At 41.0% G+C, this 17251-nt stretch overlaps 1 protein-coding gene across 4 annotated transcripts in view; it reads right to left on the bottom strand.

The window, feature by feature from the left end:
- DIP2C (disco interacting protein 2 homolog C) overlaps nucleotides 1-17251 on the bottom strand; it is a 492724-nt gene that overhangs the window by 152320 nt on the left and 323153 nt on the right. For all 4 annotated transcript variants that reach the window (XM_069729709.1, XM_069729707.1, XM_069729706.1 and 1 more), the window contains 2 exons: nucleotides 15887-16084; nucleotides 4305-4396 (listed from right to left, as the gene is read on the bottom strand). In XM_069729709.1, coding sequence (XP_069585810.1) covers nucleotides 4305-4396; nucleotides 15887-16084 — 290 coding nt within the window. The remainder of the gene's footprint in view (nucleotides 1-4304; nucleotides 4397-15886; nucleotides 16085-17251) is intronic.

The raw sequence follows: 17251 nt of genomic DNA, 5'->3' as shown, positions 1-17251 counted from the left end.
AGAGCGTGAGACCAGAGCGTGAGACCAGAGAGTGAGACCAGAGAGTGAGACCAGAGCGTGAGGACAGAGCGTGAGGACAGAGCGTGAGGACAGAGCGTGAGGACAGAGCGTGAGGACAGAGCGTGAGGACAGAGCGTGAGGACAGAGCGTGAGGACAGAGAGAGATGAGAAAGTGAGACCAGAGCGTGAGACCAGAGCGTGAGACCAGAGCGTGAGACCAGAGAGTGAGACCAGAGAGTGAGACCAGAGCGTGAGGACAGAGCGTGAGGACAGAGCGTGAGGACAGAGCGTGAGGACAGAGCGTGAGGACAGAGCGTGAGGACAGAGCGTGAGGACAGAGCGTGAGAGCAGAGAGAGATGAGAAAGTGAGACCAGAGCGTGAGACCAGAGCATGAGACCAGAGCGTGAGACCAGAGCGTGAGACCAGAGAGTGAGACCAGAGAGTGAGACCAGAGAGTGAGACCAGAGAGTGACACCAGAGCGTGAGGACAGAGCGTGAGGACAGAGCGTGAGGACAGAGCGTGAGGACAGAGCGTGAGGACAGAGCGTGAGGACAGAGCGTGAGGACAGAGCTTGAGGACAGAGCGTGAGGACAGAGCGTGAGGACAGAGCGTGAGAGCAGAGAGAGATGAGAAAGTGAGACCAGAGCGTGAGACCAGAGAGTGAGAGCAGAGCGTGAGATCAGGGTGTGAACCGATTTTCTCGAAGGTGGAGAAAAATAAGGTTTCTCCACTTTCTCTATATTGCTAGTCAATGAAAATCAGACGGCACTCAGATGTTATCCGAGTGTGGTCCCATTTTTTCCACACCAGTGCCATCCCATTCTCGGAGGTAAATCGGACCTGTCGACAGCTCCATAGAACAACATAGCACTCATCCGGTTATCATGGTCGTGCGCTCACTGTCCAAGTAGTAACTGTCCAATTGCGGACAATGCCAGACTGTAAGGACCCATCGATGCGGCAAAATGTTGACACTGACTTGTCGATCAATTTATTCATATCATTTCAGGAGGAACAGCAGAAAGCAGAATACTAAAGAAAAGTGCTTGGGGGTTGTAATTTTATAAGGAATACACTTATTTACTAACAGACCTGTCCGGAGTGGTGACGCATTCGGTTACGTTACGCCTCCAGCTATTATGAAATTTCTAGTTTCATATTAAAAAAATGTGTAAAGAAAATGGAAAATATCAAATTATTCCAGTTCAACCTCGTATTTTCGCATGGTAAAACAGAATATATACAAGCCTGTACTTTGTAATTGTGGCCCCAGAAATATGAGAGATTTGTAGTTACACAGCAGTAATTAAAACGCTGTCTTTGGAATTGTATTTTCAGAAGGAAATTAAAGGTTTAGGCCGCTCTCACTCCCACAATGGGTGGGAAACAACAGAAAAAGTCGTTTAACGGCTAGAGTATATTTATTCTACAGAGACCGAGTAATGTGTTTGCATGAATTCCATCTGCACTGTAAGTCCTCGCTAAATCTGCCCTTTCTGGGAACAGAGCTGTGAAATTACTATGTGTTAAAACATAATTATGCCTTTACAGTGCACTGACATTTTGTAGCAAGTGTGGAAGAGAAGCGGAGCAGAGACCTCTGTGTCATCTTCTAATTTATAGATTTTGGGGGGGTTTTTAGCGTCATCAATGAAAGTCTTAAAAATCTATAATTATGAAGAGAGAAATTCTACGGCCATGTAATATATTTAAAGGGAGCGCCTGGTTTTATTCACGGAGTGTTACTTATTCAATGCTTGAAAAAGTTTCGATTCAGGATGAAAATTTGTTTTCCATCAGTTCCGTCGGACGGACGATAAAAAGAGACATTCTCTCCTCCGAGATCTGGAGCCACAGATACAAATATTATTTGGTGCCCGAATACAAAATATCAAAGCCCAAAATTATTTCTTTTCCTTCCAATAGTAGGACAGGAAGAGGAGTGCCATATGTTATGCTTCCGTAAACACACGAGGGAAAAGGTTATGCAGCTTTGTAAGAATTATTTCTCCCAATTCATCAGAATTCTGGAGAAAAATTTTTTGAAAAGACTTCAAATTTTGGCAAATTTTACTCCAACTGCGGAAAATTGCCAGTCACGATGAACCGGGCACATTGTGCTTTAATTCCTCACGATTTGCGGTCAGTGAATCAAAATATATATATATATATTTTTTTTATTTCCAGTGCTTGAAAGACTACATCTTTAAGGTCTGTTTCACACTGTGATTTTGTCATTTTTTAACAGCCTCAAATTTTTAGATGATCGTAACAAAAAATAAAATTTGATTCATTGTAAAACTAATGCAAATGGAGGCATTCCTAAGCAAACATTAGGCCGCATTGTCTGTAACATACACATTGCATCCATTTTTTTTAAAATGACAAGGGGGCATGGGTGTTAGGATATCATGTGTATTGTTTTTTGGGAAGAAAAACATATGTTTGCATTGTCTTACATAGACTGTGATGTTATAAAAAAAAATCAAAAGGAAAAAAGGAATAGTTGCAAACCACCAGCTGAAAAACCATTTAATGAAACGATATAACATAATTACCATCAATATATAAATGTGTAAAATAAGGAGGAATAATGATGGAGAACATATCCAGCATATAAAAGAAGTCACAATGTGCCATACACCTATAATATCAAGCTCAGAGTACCTAGTATAGTAAAGAGTACGATAGCCATAAGTATAAAGTAAGACACGAGAGATACGTCATGTATAATACTGCTGAATCATGATGAGGGAGGACCAATGCTAGCCCGCCAGCACGGCCCCGACGCGCGTTTCACGTGTAGCTAACTCAAGGGGAGGTGTATATGAAACATTGTGTGTTGTTTTATATGCTGGATCTATTTCTTGTTCTCCAACATTATTCCTCCTTATTTCACACATTTATATATTGATGGTAATTATGTTATGTGCATTGCTTCAATAAATGCTTTTTACATTTATTGGTGGTTTGTGGCTACTCAATTTTTACCTTTTGATTATAATGTTTGGAGTACTAGACCGCTTGATCATGCGGTACTGATTTATTGTGTGGGAGGACACTAAACCCTTGATAATGTTTTTGTGTCGTATGAATTTTTTCTCATTGATGTTATAACAAAAATAAATGTCTTTTTTTTTTTCATTTTTTCTTAAGGAAAAAGTGCAGCACACCACGGGTTTTGCAGAAAAAAACCCAGATCAAAATGGATACTGTTCGTGAACACACGGATTTCCATATGACATTCATTTTTTCCCATTGTATTAATTTCAATATGTTTTCTTATACTGGAAAAGAATCCGTCAAGTACCCCACAAAAACCGTGGTGTGAAACAGGCCTGACACTTCCCATAACTGGAAGTTTGGCATAAATGTATTCATTATATGTTCTCTGTGAGCTAAAATAGCCAGAACTGCAGAGGATTATTAGCTGGTCGGATACAGTCGCTATCAGGGCTCGTGGACCGTACTTTCACTACGAATGCAATCCGAAAAAACATTGGATCACACTCGGACCAATGTTATTCTATGGGAACGTGCGCATATCCGAATTTTTTTCTACTTGTACTGAGCCGGTCCAATTAAAAAAAAAAAAAAAAAAATCGCAGCATGCACGATTAGCACCAGATATTCGGATCGCACGTGGCCATGCAAGTCAATGAGTCCAAGGAAATCATTGGACTGAAATCGGATGACATCTGAGCGCAGTTCAGTTTCCACAGGCTGAGAGAAAGGAGGAGATGGAGACTTTTTTTTTTCTCTATATTCACATTATCAGAGAAAATCGGACCACACCCCGACCAGTGTGATTAGCATAATCAGACCAATTCTGGCAGATTAAAGAATATACGCTCGTGTGACTCCAGCCTTAGGAGGATGGATTATTCAGGTTTTAGCAAACATTCACAGGGAAAGTATCTGTCTGTAGTAGAATTTCATAAAGTGCATAATTTCACATCCACTACCACTTTAAGGGTTTTCTGGGACTTTGATATTGATGACCTCTGAGCTGCCGAACCATCAAAAATGTGTGGAAAAAACTGCTGCAAATACTCAACGTAGCCTTAAAGTTCTCAAAAACCCTTCGGAGAAATAATCATCCAGGTAGCATAGTTTTTGGAGAAACTAGAGGATGGTCTTGGACAAGCTTCATATTCTCTAATGACAGTATAGTGAACAGAAGTAAAAAAAAAAAAAAAAAAAAAATTGACATACAAAGAAAAAAAAAAGAAAAAAAAACAGGTGGTCCCCAATGCATTCCATAAAGACTCAGTGCTGACAGTGCATAGTACACAGCATTACCCTATCTCCAGGCCGGACCATCGGCTCCTGCTTAGTTCCCAGTTTATGTAGTATATTATAGGCAACCTTCATACTTCTAGTCCATAGCTTTCCTGTAAAAAAAAAAAAAAAAAAAAGATATAAGAATTAAAATTCAAGGGTAAAAACGAATGATGACAATAATCCCCACATGGACAATTCTAATGAAATACGCCAATTATTAATTCTGGGCAACGTCTAACGTCAGACAGCTCCATCTTTGGCATGACGGCGGCTTCTCTGAATTTTTCACGACATCACCTCCTGTGCGGTCTCGGGACATACAGTGTCGTATAATTATCACTTTAAAGAGCGATTTGCATTTCTGACTTGTAAGAGGCGAGAGAGATTAAAACAGAAGGAAAATTTGCATTCAATATAAAGAAAAAAAAAGTATTGATTATTTCTGGTGCCTATTTAGTCACACATATTCCACGGCGCGGTACAACATGTCATCATTTGCATCAGTCTGTGCCCCCGGCTATTAAAGAGCATTGTACCAACACTAGCTCTAAAAAAAGGCATACAAATGAGTACAATTAGCAGTTTAATTTCTTGCCCTTTCCCTTTAAATTATGAAGAGCAGCTCTGAAGTACAAACTTCTGCCTCTACAAAATAAATATTGGTTTCAGATAAAAATAAATAAATCAATCTGCATGTAAAGGGAGACTCATGAGCACATAGAAATGTTTATTCCACGGAACACAGGTCCACTTCAGAGAAAGTAGAAAATAAAACTCAAAAATAAATAAGAATAATCAGCAACTTCAAATTCAGCAAAAAAAAAAAAAGAAATGCAATATTTAACAGATTCTTAGCTTCATTTCCAGATATTACTGTTACATGTCAGGCTGGAAGAACATTAAGCCTAGGTCTGGACGTAATCCACTGACAGGTCAAAGCAATAAATAACTCTTAAAAGGAACGCAATGTTTCTGAAATAAAAGGTCTTCAGCTGACAGCCAGGAAATAAAAAATGGGTATAGATTTGGGGTAAAAAGGCCAGAATAGAATAAATAGATTCTTGACGGGAAGTGAATAAATAATTATGGAGGTTTTTAGATTTATTCCTATGGGTTCTCCACCCAATAAAACAAGAAAAATAAATATCAAGATAGATAACTTACTAATGGATTTCCAATGGTCCAACAGCTAAGACAGCCCCCTTTCTCCACTGTACAGAGAAGGGGGCTGGCTTATTGATTTAATTGACCAACCAACCCCTATAAAGGGAGCTTGTCATCTGATTTATGGTGCCAGAACCACGGGATAGCATTAATTAGGCACTGCCGAGATTATCCGATATTATTTAAGTGCCCGTCTTAGGCAACGTTCACACGTTCAGCATCTGGCCAGTTTACCTAAGCATTTGTAAGCCAAAATCATGAGAGGAGCAATCAGAGGAAACATTTAATAGGAACAAGTCACCACTTCTGTATCTATCACCCACTGCTGGTTTTGGCTACAAATACTGACCATGTACTGAACGTGTGAACGTGGCTTTCCTCAAACACTGGCGTTTCAGTGAAAACATACTTCTAAAAGCTGGCCAGGGATTATGCATCTTGGATGACTGATCCATGGGTGGTTCCCAGCAGCTTCTCCTCACCTGACAGGCCGCTCTTCATACACACACATTGGGAGAGTTCTGTCAGTTAACGGGAGCAGAATGTGGAGAAGATGCCAGGCATCTGCCACTGAAAAGTCATTCGAGATGCATAGTTTCAGGCCGGCTATTCTAACTATGTTTTTTTCCGAAAGTCGACCATATACAACGCCAATAACACAGCTGGTATCTGGTTCGGGCACCATGAATCTCATGACAGGTTCCATTTAGAACTGTCCTTTTCATTCTCTGTGGGGCTGCTGGAGACAATCAGTAGTGGGAAGACTATCAGGATGGAAGACACATTGCAAAAGATGGCATATATACAGCTAACTGGAAAATAGATGGGTGTCTCCTTTCCAATAAGTTAGAGAGTTGGAAAACTTCTGTTTAGAAAAAAAATTACTTGGGAGATTATCTAAATTTGAAGTGAGAACTTAAAGTTGTTGTTTCGTGACTGACATTAATAGTATATCCAGTGAGTCCCAACTAAAAGAGTGGGACCACCACGAATCCCCACAACGGAGGGGCAGACAGACATGCATGGCCTTCTCTTCTATCACCGCGGCCAAGTCAAAACAAGATTAGGGAACCCAAGTTTTGGAGACAAGTGTAGGTTCCAAAGTTGGGACCCACATCTTTTAGACATCTTCTAGATAAGCCATTAATTTCTGATGTGAGATAACTTCTCGCGGGACATTTGCTGAGTATGGAGGAAAGGTAAAATGATGCGAGAGGCCAAAAAGATAGTACGGCCTCTACAGATGTTAAATGGAAATAATAAGTAGGTAAAGAGCTATTCTGAAAACTATAAGGAAGCTGCTGATCCCTCTGATGATCCCCTGAACAACAGGAGGTCTGCACAATGTACCCTTGGTTCCTTCAACATATCATATGTAACAAGGGGATGGGAAATTTTATCTTGATTATTCCCTACCATGGGAGCGGAAAGTTTTTCAACATAAATGTGATGGTTATTGGTTCCCTGGCCCCGTTTGCTCTCGGTACAGTCATGCACTTTTATAGTGGTTTGTGCCTTTTGGTGCACCTTTTCCTTACCTGTTCCTTGTATTTTGTTCAATAAAGATTGCTTACATTTTTATATATATGGACTTCATGGTCGTTTATTTTGGTTTTCCCATGCCCTTGTTCCTTGGCAGCTAGCGACTTGTCCGTCAATTTTGGTTCATTATTTTTTCAGCATATACCGTATTTATATTTATTCACGAATCCACTTGGTCATTTATCATGCTGATATACTGTATGTTGTGAGTTTTTTTTTATTCAAATCATATGTACCGTAAGTAAATCTCCTGGCAGGTCTATTTTAGTAAATCCTTATATTTTTCATGACACTCTGGAGCATCATTCCTTATAAATCCACATTGAGTTGATCCTCATTAAGGCCAAGTTCAGATGTTCAGTATTGGGTCAGTATTTTACCTCAGTATTTGTAAGTGAAAACCAGAAGCGGAAAAATCAGAGGAAAAGTATAATAGAAACACATCACCACTTCTGTATTTACTCACCCACTCCAATACTGATGTAAAATACTGACCAAATACTGAATGTGGCCTTATATTCATTGATACATTGGAGGTGTGTGACACAGACTGACAATGGCAGCACTAATTAAGCAATATACAACTGCAGGAATTCAACTCCAAATCGTAATACCCAGATGTCAATTTATTCATAGATAATTAGGAAGAATAACAGATGAACAGCAAATTGTAAAGTCCTAAGTAAAGAAGAATCTAAAATATGCATGCCAGACGACTCATGAGAGATATTCCCTTTTAATCCCTTAGCCCTTTATGATGTATATATTCGCCATGAGCACAGCGATCACATGGTATATATTCTGTGGAGGTGCAATCTGCTGCAGGAGCCCAGCTGACGTACACAGCCAGACTCCTACTGATTCCGTCCAGTATCGGTGGTCTCATCAATCACAGCAGGTAAACCCCTCATAAAAAGAGAGGCACAGGAAGAGTATGACAGAGGGAGAGTGCTTCCTCTGTCAATCCATCGACTGCTGCTTGCCAGTGGGTTGTTATAGCAACTGGATGCCGGATAATGACCTCAATGTCTATCATAAACCACAGCCTTTCAGAACCCACAGCATTCCTATTTTGTCTGAGCCCAGATGGAAGACATAGTGTTTCTTGGGGCGCCAGTCAGGCAGGTGAGAATGGATATTTAACACTTTTATTCCCCACCCTGGATCCATTCATAAGGGGACGTCCACTACTCGATAACCCCTGTAACTTCAACGGGGTTTGCTAGATATGCATTCAGTGAGCCCCCGTATTCGTGACTATAGGCAGCCAGAGTAACTGTATGGGGGTGTTAAAGGGAGTGAGGGGATTTGGAGAGTTTTAGACGTGCACTATTTCTGATAGATAAAACCATTGGCAGCATTGCTGGCACAATTCTTTACTGGGAGATTTTTTTTTTGATTTGGGCAATCGGCACTGAGGCATCTCTGGGAAATGACACCCAACTGTGTAGAATATCCATGCTACATTATAGCATTATGGTTGCCATTTCTCCTTGTGGAGACGTCAGCAGTTATACAAAATCTTATAAACCAGGCAATATTCCCAGAAAAAAGCAGATTAGCACTCTGATGGCTCTCTCTAGTGATACCTATTGGACGTTGTTGCCCTAAAAGTCAATGTTCAATCCTTTAAAAGGCATTACAATATGACTAGGACTAAAGATCTATCCCAAAGTGTTCTCCAAAACAAAGATACCCCCCCATCTGCACATAGCTATTCTGATTCTAGGGGGTACTGTTTCTTCCTGTGGACTATGGGTAAAAAAGTAGGCAAATTAGCAGCGTCCCAGTTATCTATAGCTTTGATTACTCTATTACAGATTCTTTTATAAATTCCTGCAAACATCTTTTATGAATCTTAAGGGAAAACTAAACTAGCTGGGAAAAAAATGGGAAAAGAAAGAAAAATATTTTCTCCACTAGGATTTGATTGTAAGGATGCCATTAAAACATGAATGAAATGTCGAAAAAGTAAAATGGTGAATGATTCGCTAACCCTGGCTGTTCCGTAGATATCCTTGTTATAGTTACAGCCATTACTGACATTTAATATTCAGTCTGCGTGATTTCTGGAGAAAGTTTGCTAATAGTTAATAAGTCACTACAGCCAGGACTTCAGGACAAAATTAATCTACTCTTTCGTTATTTTTTCTTATACCAGAAAGGAAGTTGGAGTGTGAGACTTGCTAATACGATTTGCCTTTTTCCCTTCTAACGTAAACATTGAGGTCAAGCGAATCAACGTCTTCAAAGTTCCTTTGCCAAAGATTTATAATGGCAGAATCCGAGAAAATATTCCGACCAAACAGTTAAGGCTCAAGAAAATGTAAAACAAAATTTGATAAATTCACCCTGAGTTTACGCTCTCATGATCCTAAAAAGGGAAAAAACTTAGCATATATTTTTCCAAGTATTTCATCATGTTGTATTCATTAATGTTCAACACCTGAGACATGATGCAATTTTTGAAAAACTGTGGCAAGCTCCAAGACTCCCATCATCACAGCCAACATCTGTCCGCTAAAGGTTTTACCAAAAAACATGAATGAACACCAAAATTGCTTACAGCATTTTGTAGGCGCAGTTTGTATTACTTTAAAAGGAATGCGTCGCCAGTTTTTTTCTATCCCATCTGAGAGTAGGATAAAGCAGTAGTGTCCAAGTCCGTGACCATTCACAGTTTCCGAAAGTGGAGCTGATACATATAAAAAAAATACTCTAGTCATAATTGACTGTGGTTGCCTGTTCTTAGAGTTGGTGAGAGGTACAGGGACTAGACCCCCCCACTAATCATGCTATCATCATCAATCACGGCAGAGACCCTGATTCCAGCAATGTATCCCTCACTGGGTCACTTCCTGCAGTTTTGATAAAATCAGTGTTTTGCCTACTGCAGATCTACCTTTCTCTGAATGTTGAGCTCTATATAACCCGCCCACACCACTGATTTGTCAGCATTCTATGCGCACTGTGCATAGGCAGAAAGTTGGGGCGTGGTTGGACTACATGGCAGGGGTTTATTACTCCTATAATGATAAAATTGTTATTTTACCCTTTTCAAAACTACAGCAACGGGTCCAGTAAGTGACACATCACTGGAATCTGGAGTCTTTGTCTCCCAATGATGCTGTCTATTAGATTAGATGGCAATCACCTGCTGATGGATTTCCTTTAACTATAATTGTCATACACATTTACCAAAGATATGATATGGATCTCAAGAAAAACTTTTTGAGCAGCCAAGGAAACACAATCTAAAATATCTCCTTTATGATCTGTGTGAAAGAGATTGTGAAAGCTTAAATAAAATAAGATTCTAAAAAAGCATATATTACAATTAATATAAACAGGCTGGCAAGCACCCCACAAAACAGTAAAACACTTGCTCGTTAAGTGTGATTATTTTTAGACGAGCTTAAAAATAATCACTCTTAATGGCATATGGTCCTGTGTAAACAAGATGTGCTGACAATTATATGACACTATGAGCACAGAATGATCATATTAACAAATCACTCTGTGTATATAGAATTGAGGTCAGACAATGTAAACAAGACAATAAATGAATGCCGATCAGCTTACGTGTAGCCGATCAGCGGTCACTTAAATGTTGTGGTCGGCATGTGGAAATGTACCATTCGAGGGGTTGTCCTGTGAACAACAATTACCAATAGCTCAGGTGACAAATGTTTGATGTTGAGGGTCTGACCATTGGAACCAGGGCTGCGGTGTTGGAGTCGGAGCCCATTTTGGTGGAGTAGGAATCGGAGTCATGGAAATTGAAGAGTTGGATTCGGAGATTTGGCTTACCGACTCCACAGGCCTGATTGAAACCCCCAGTATTCACAAGAAAGGGGGTTCCAAGTCCTTCTTGGGAATAAAGCAGTAGTGTCCAAGTCCATGACCACTCAGAGTTTCCGAAAGTGGAGCTGATACATATAAAAAAAAAAATACTCTAGTCATAATGGACTGTGGTTGCCTGTTCTTAGAGTTGGTGGGAGGTACAGGGGCTAGACCCCCCCACTAATCATACTTTCATCATCAATCATGTGGCTAGTAAAAATGGCACAAATAAAAAACTAGAAAAAAAAAAAGCAAAAATGCAATAATAAAACAGGCCCGGTTGTTGGAGACATCCATGGAAGTATTAGGAGAAACCCAAGGAAACCAGCATCATCATTGTCCCAGGAGGTGGACACCAGCAGACCAACATGTCGTGTCCTGAAATCACTTCACCGGATTTCCTATCAGCAGTGAAGGGGGCAGAAAAACACTAAATAAAAAGGGCTAATGCACATGGTGACGCTCGGCAATTCACACCGATCATTCCGTACAAACCACACAAGGGAAGGCTTGAAGCCGGGGTCAGGGTTTGATTACCCGCCCTGTAGAAACAACAGCTAACATGCGCAATACAAGCCGTGACTTTGGATTTGTTTGGAATCATTCATCCATTATTATATAAAACCTGCAGCGAGGAGAGACGTATTGATCTAGAAGAGCCGCACATGACTCAGGCGTACAGGAGGCCACAAATACTAATTCCAATAGAATATAACCATCGGCACAACAAGTAGAGAGAAAATGAATATATGATTGCTCAGTAGCTGCCATCACCGTCAGTGCATTCATCATTGCCAGGAAAATTGCATTTCATGTCACGTTCTGGGTGTTTGCACTGTCTGATCGCACAACAAATCACCGGAGCAATTTTTAGAAATTATCATCTGCAGACAGCCTGACTGGATCATAGTGTCGGCCATTAAGTGCTCCAATTTAGAACCAATTTACTAAGTGCTTTTTCAGGCTCAGTAACAAACACAATGAAGGATTTCTAGTGAGCGTCCTTCTAATGCAACTAGTGCCAATTCTGCTGATTTATATACAGGTGCTTCTCACAAAATCAGAATATCATCAAAAAGTTCATTTATTTCAGTTCTTCAATACAAAAATTGAAACTCATATATTAGATAGAGTCATTACAGACAGGGTGATCTATTTCACGTGTTTATTTCTGTTAATGTTGATGATTATGGCTTACAGCCAATGAAAACCCAAAAGTCATTATCTTAGTAAATTAGAATAAGTTTACAAGAAACACCTGCAAAGGCTTCCTAAGTGTTTAAAAAGGTCCCTTAGTTTATTTCAGTAGGCTCCACAGTCATGGGGAAGACTGCTGACGCCAGAAGCGTCTTACCTGGGCCAAGGAGAAGAAGAGAAGCAGAACTGGACTGTTGCTCAGTGGTCCAAGGTGTCGTTTTCATAGGAAAGTACATTTTTCATTTCATTTGGAAATTAAGGTCCCAGAGTCTAGAGGAAGAGTAGAGAGGCCACAGTCCAAGCTGTTTGAGGTCTAGTGTGAAGTTTCCACAATCAGTGATGGTTTGGGGAGCACCTCAGCAGTGCAACAGGCTGATCGCCACCATGTCACGCCGCATTGATGCAGTAATTGATGCAAAAGGAGCCCTGACCAAGTATTGAGTGCATTTACTGAACATACATTTCAGTAGGTCAACATTTCAAAATTTAAAATCATTTTTCAAGCTGGTGTTATAAAGTATTCTAATTTACAGAGATAATGACTTTTGGGTTTTCATTGGCTGTAAGCCATAATCATCAACATTAACAGAAGTAAACAGTTGAAATAGATCACTCAGTAATGACTCTATAATAATATATGAGTTTTACTTTTGTATTGAAGAACTTAAATAAATCAAATGGAGAAATCATCAAGCCCACAGCAAACCCCAAAATCAGCCCAACTCGCCACTGAGAGTTCTGCCGAATGTGTGCTCATTGCTTTATTCTATTGTTTTTTTATAATTAATTCCTATAGTGATTTATAAATGTTTATAATGATCGGACCGTTGGAGCTCCCAATATATTAATTTATACAGCTGCTACTAAACAATTACCAAATGGGAGATGTAGCCTAGGTCTGCATGCAATGAGCGCCCCCTAGCTGTAACTATACAGGAAAAATAATGAGTAAATAGACCCCTTAGGTGCAGGACAGTTTGTAAAATTAGAACATTTGTCCAGTATCCGTAAAAGAAACATTTTTGGAATGAGCCAGTTGTTAGATGGATAACCCCTTTAAATATTGAAGATGTTGTTCACTACTTTTTGATTGATGACCTATCCTTAGGATAGGTCGTCAATGTCTGATTAGCTGGGGTCCGACATGTACCACCCCCATCGATCAGCCATTATCGGTGCCGGCGGCTGCCTCCCAGAAGTACTTACTTGCGGAGCTCCTCCATCTTCTGACAGTGGCCGGAGTTTGGTCCTGTACATTCTTATCCAATTCAAATCAATAGCAGGTGGAGGTTTAATACCCCGGTGGAGGCCACTATCAGAAGAGGGCCAGCTCCGTGAGTACTTCTGGCCGGGGGCCAGCTGATCGGCGAGGGAGCCGGGTGTCGGACCCCAGCTGATCAGACATTGATGACCTATCTTAAGGATAAGTGATAGTGAAAACCATGGCACAACCGTTAGGTGCTCAAGTAGGGTCCCAAACCAGTATATATAATAAGAAAGAAACTTGGCACTCAACGTAAGGTTCTTAGATGCAACTGTATTTTTACAAGATCCTGTAGTAGTACAATCCAGGATTAAGTTGTGTGCCAAGTTTCTTTCTTACTATCCTAAGGATAAGTCATCAATCAAAAAGTAGAGAACAACCTCTTTAAGCATGATCTATAGTGAGATTAACCCCTTAAGGATCAGGAAATCATCCAATTTTCCTGCAGATGTTAGAGACAGATGATGGCTGAATACGTCAGCCACTATCTGCTTTAAGAGATGCGGGCTCGGCTTGTTAGCCCTCATCAGGTGAGGTGACTTATGAGGTGACTTATGAAGGACACAATATGTCATAAGTCGTTAAAGGGTTAAAGTCATTGTCTTATTTCAGAAATCTTCATACCTTATGCTGAGTTAAGGTACCTTCACACATAACGATTTCGTTAACGATATCGTTGCAACGTCACGCTTTTTGTGACTTAGCAACGATCCCGCTAACGATCTCGTTATGTGTGACGGCGACCAACGATCAGGCCCCTGCTGGGAGATCGTTGGTCGCTGGGGAATGATCAGGACCTTTTTTTTGGTCGCTGATCACCTGCTGTCATCGCCGGATCAGCGTGTGTGACGCGGATCCAGCGATGTGTTCACTGGTGACCAGGGTAAATATCGGGTTACTAAGCGCAGGGCCGCGCTTAGTAACCCGATATTTACCCTGGTTACCATTGTAAAAGTAAAAAAAAAAAAAAAACACTACATACTCACATTCCGATGTCTGTCACGTCCCCCGCCATCAGCTTCCCGCACTGACTGTCAGCGCCAGCCGTAAAGCAGAGCACAGTGGTGATGTCACCGCTGTGCTCTGCTTTACGGCCGGCGCTGACACAGTCAGTGCGGGAAGCTGACGGCGGGGGACGTGACAGACATCGAAATGTGAGTGTTTTGTTTTGTTTTTTTTTTACTTTTACAATGGTAACTAGGGTAAATATCGGCTTACTAAGCGCGGCCCTGCACTTAGTAACCCGATATTTACCCTGGTTACCCGGGGACTTCGGCATCGTTGAAGACAGTTTCAACGATGCCGAAGTCATTCCCCTGATCGTTGGTCGCTGGAACGAGCCATCTGTGTGACAGCTCCCCAGCGACCACACAACGACTTACCAACGATCACGGCCAGGTCGTATCGCTGGTTGTGATCGTTGGTAAGTCGTTTAGTGTAACGGTACCTTTAGTTATAAAACCAAAACAAAACTGGCAACTACTTACCCTACCCAGGAACAGCGCTGACCCTTCATCAAGGTTATGTCAATAGCGCTGCAGACAATCAGTGAGCTCAGCAGCTCGTGTCATCTACACAGGCAGAACCACTGAGTTTAGTGATTGCCTGCAGTACTGTCAACGTGACGTCACCAATGCAGCTAAACAACAAAAACCAGGGCAGCCTTGGAGAGCCGGAGCCGAAGGTGTAATAATAATGATATATTGGCAAACACCTCCAATTATAAATGTAGTATAGTTCTTCTGATTGGTCATGTTTGCTTATTCCATGTGCAAAGCATTGCAGTAGCTTACGTATCCATGGTTACGACCACTTATATAGTGACAGTTAGCTGTTAGTGGTCATAACCATGGATACCTAAGCTAATGCAATGCCCTGCACATGGCAACATAGTGAATCAGAAGAACTACACTACATTTTTAATTGGAAGTAGTTGATAATATTATTATTACACCTACTACATATTGGGATAAGATCTTGGAGATGGGAATACCCTTTTAAGCGTATGGGCAGAGTAAGAATCCTGGCACTTATATGGATTATAATACTCAAGTTCCTGCATTCGAGTGGGTGAGAGAGGAAAAAAAAACAAAACTGAAAATGGTTAAAACCCCAACCTCTAAAACATAAATAATGTAACTGAAGCATGGTCCCCTCCTCTCCTGACCAGCCAGATGACCTGTGCGGAAGAGCTGCATATTACAGCCGTAAAATACAGACACATATTAGTAACGGAAATACATTTACATATTAATTCCATTCCTTGAACTGAAAAGTAATGAATGTCAGAACATGTACGGCAGCAACTGCAGTAAAGCCATTAATCAAAGTGACGCTACCTTCATTATATTCACTTTAACTGATTAATTTGGGTGTAAAAGTCGAATCCACAACTTCACTAGCCTTTACTTAAGAGCGACCTTAGGTGCTCACCTTATCTGCGCATCTGTTCTTCGTTTCAATACGCTCAGAAGACACGGAGCGCTTCCTCTGGCTTCATATCATTCAGTGTAAGTGCGGTCATTGACGGCAGTGACACTTTGATGATTTCTTTTGCCCTACGTGAGTCAACACAAATCCAGATTCTTACCATAAGTCAATATGTAGAGTGGTTTTCCATTGGTATCCATAGTGGTAAGGCAGGGCGCTTTAGGTGATATGGTTCCCCATCGCTGTAGTGCAGCTTCTAATGAAGGCGGCCAATTTGTGACGACTCCCAACTGCTCCCCTCGCATGGCTAACATCTGGGCTCCCTCAGGTTTTGGCTGGTTTGGGTCTGGCTGTTGGACTTTAGACAAAAAAATAATGTCAGATTTGATGTCAATACAACACACATGCATTGGAGATTAGCCATGCCTTTATATTGGAGACGTGAAACATTCCTGGGGAGATCAGTGGATTGCTCCAGGTTCCACTCGGAGGCCTCGTCAAACAACGAATTTTCTCCCAGTTACTCCAAAATGGGTGGAGGTCGGGTGGAACAGGGGCGCAGCGGTGCATGACGCCACACCTCATCTGACTCACGAGGAGCCAACCCCAGAAATCTCACTCCAGTTCCTGCAATGAACCTCTTCATGAAACAGGAGAATCTGACTCCACCATGCCCTCTCATCAAGATCAGCGAAAAAATCGTGGGCCTTACGGAATCGGGGCCTAAATGTTGAGTAACTTTGCAACCATGTTATAAAACTTATCTTGTATTAATCCTGACTCACAGCCTGCGTTATACTCCAGAGCTGCATTCTTAAAGCAGCACTGCCCATTTTCTTTTTTCTTTCTATATCTGTACCACCACCTGATTGTCTATCACTCTCTGCACTTCTCTTAGATACTGTGCATTCATTTTAACATAGTGCCACCTATTTTCTTCCCTTCAGCCTCCATCTTGATTCCTAACTTCCATTCTGCATGTTATTCCTCAGTGCTCTACTATAAATTCCACTATACGTCAGTATAGCATCTAGAGCCAATCTCTACCTGCTGGGATGACACTCTGATTAGGCCTTTCTCTATATTTCCTTAATGATCTAATATATTATAAATATACAGTCAGGAAACTGAACATATTCTAGATTATAACGGTGTACCTGGCACTGTGCAGTAATCATCATTATCTTTGATAGAAACTTCTGGTGCTCATCTATGGAAACCTTATTTTGATACAATCCATCCAGTTGCATCACTCAGGCAGTTTTGATGACTAGCATGGTGACCCCGCAGAAGACAACATAAAGCCATTTAAGTCTCAGGGGGTCACCATGTGATAACATGACGGAGCCTAGAATTATAGAAAAGAACAACTACATTCATATGTATGGGGGACTACTGACTAGATGAGTTATGAAAAACCCAAAACACTGGAGTACAGTTATAACTCAGTAAGCTTCAAAAAAAATATCTGCCCACATTGCGGTATAGACCACTAATATAGAAACAAAAGGGGGGCAGGGGCTAC

This window comes from Ranitomeya imitator, chromosome 6 (genome assembly GCF_032444005.1).
Source record: "Ranitomeya imitator isolate aRanImi1 chromosome 6, aRanImi1.pri, whole genome shotgun sequence".
NCBI lineage: Eukaryota > Metazoa > Chordata > Amphibia > Anura > Dendrobatidae > Ranitomeya > Ranitomeya imitator.
This window is presented reverse-complemented; position numbering and strand designations above follow the sequence as displayed.